We start from the raw sequence: 845 nt of genomic DNA on the forward strand, positions 1-845 counted from the left end.
TTCTTTATAACCTTCTCAGATATTATTAAGTTATATTCCTCAATTGTTTCTTCTGATACTTTCTTGATACTTTCATAGCTATATGAAAAAACATAATGCCATAAAAGTTGTGTCATTTCCTGTACATCCTTTCTAGCTGTAGAAAATCACTGACCATGATGAAACAGAGGCTTATTTCTTCTTAATAACAGAGAATTACATAAAGGTTATGTAACATTACCATGAAAAACAAATAGTAAATACACTAAGCTGAAACAAAATCTTACAGGATGGTCTGTGTTCAGAAGATCAAGGAGCACAGTCTGGTATACACCTGGGTCCAAGCGGATACCTTCACCCAGGGGAAGGTGAGGACTCAAAACTCTTAACTGACGGACTCGATTAAAGCGCACCACAGCTTCCTCCCATAGCACTTTGTCTGAGCCTGTAGGATTAGGAGGTATGGTCACTGACATGCATCTTGAAACAGGAGCTACCAACATAAATTTTATCAATATTCCAGTATCAGAAGCCATATGAGTCATCATAGACAGTGAACAGTAGACTGTTAACACTTCATTTCGTTTAGTCTCGACTTTAAAAATGATACAGTCCAATACAAACTGCTCTATTCTTACCAAGTATCTGAGTGCATAGCTTGGCAGCATCTTGATATAGATCATTGGCCATCAGGTGATCCAAATAAATACGACCCACACTGAGAACTGTGTAATTTTGAACATCTCGGCAGGTCTCCACCAGCTGTAACAAAAGTTGAATGTTTAAAATAATTCTTGATTATAAGATTTTGTGCTTTATTTTCATCTATCTTTAAAGGAAAAATAAATAACAATATAAGAGGAGCA

General features: G+C 36.1%; 1 protein-coding gene across 1 annotated transcript in view; it reads right to left on the reverse strand.

Annotated features, from left to right (window-relative positions):
• LOC119586286 (vacuolar protein sorting-associated protein 41 homolog) overlaps positions 1-845 on the reverse strand; it is a gene marked incomplete in the record, with an annotated part of 18,266 nt that overhangs the window by 9,975 nt on the left and 7,446 nt on the right. Inside the window, 2 exon segments of the mRNA XM_037934992.1 lie at positions 267-424; positions 618-741. Of these exon segments, the coding sequence (XP_037790920.1) occupies positions 267-424; positions 618-741 (282 nt within the window).

The sequence above is a fragment of the Penaeus monodon genome, chromosome 21, assembly GCF_015228065.2.
Source record: "Penaeus monodon isolate SGIC_2016 chromosome 21, NSTDA_Pmon_1, whole genome shotgun sequence".
In the NCBI taxonomy this organism is placed as follows: Eukaryota; Metazoa; Arthropoda; class Malacostraca; order Decapoda; family Penaeidae; genus Penaeus; species Penaeus monodon.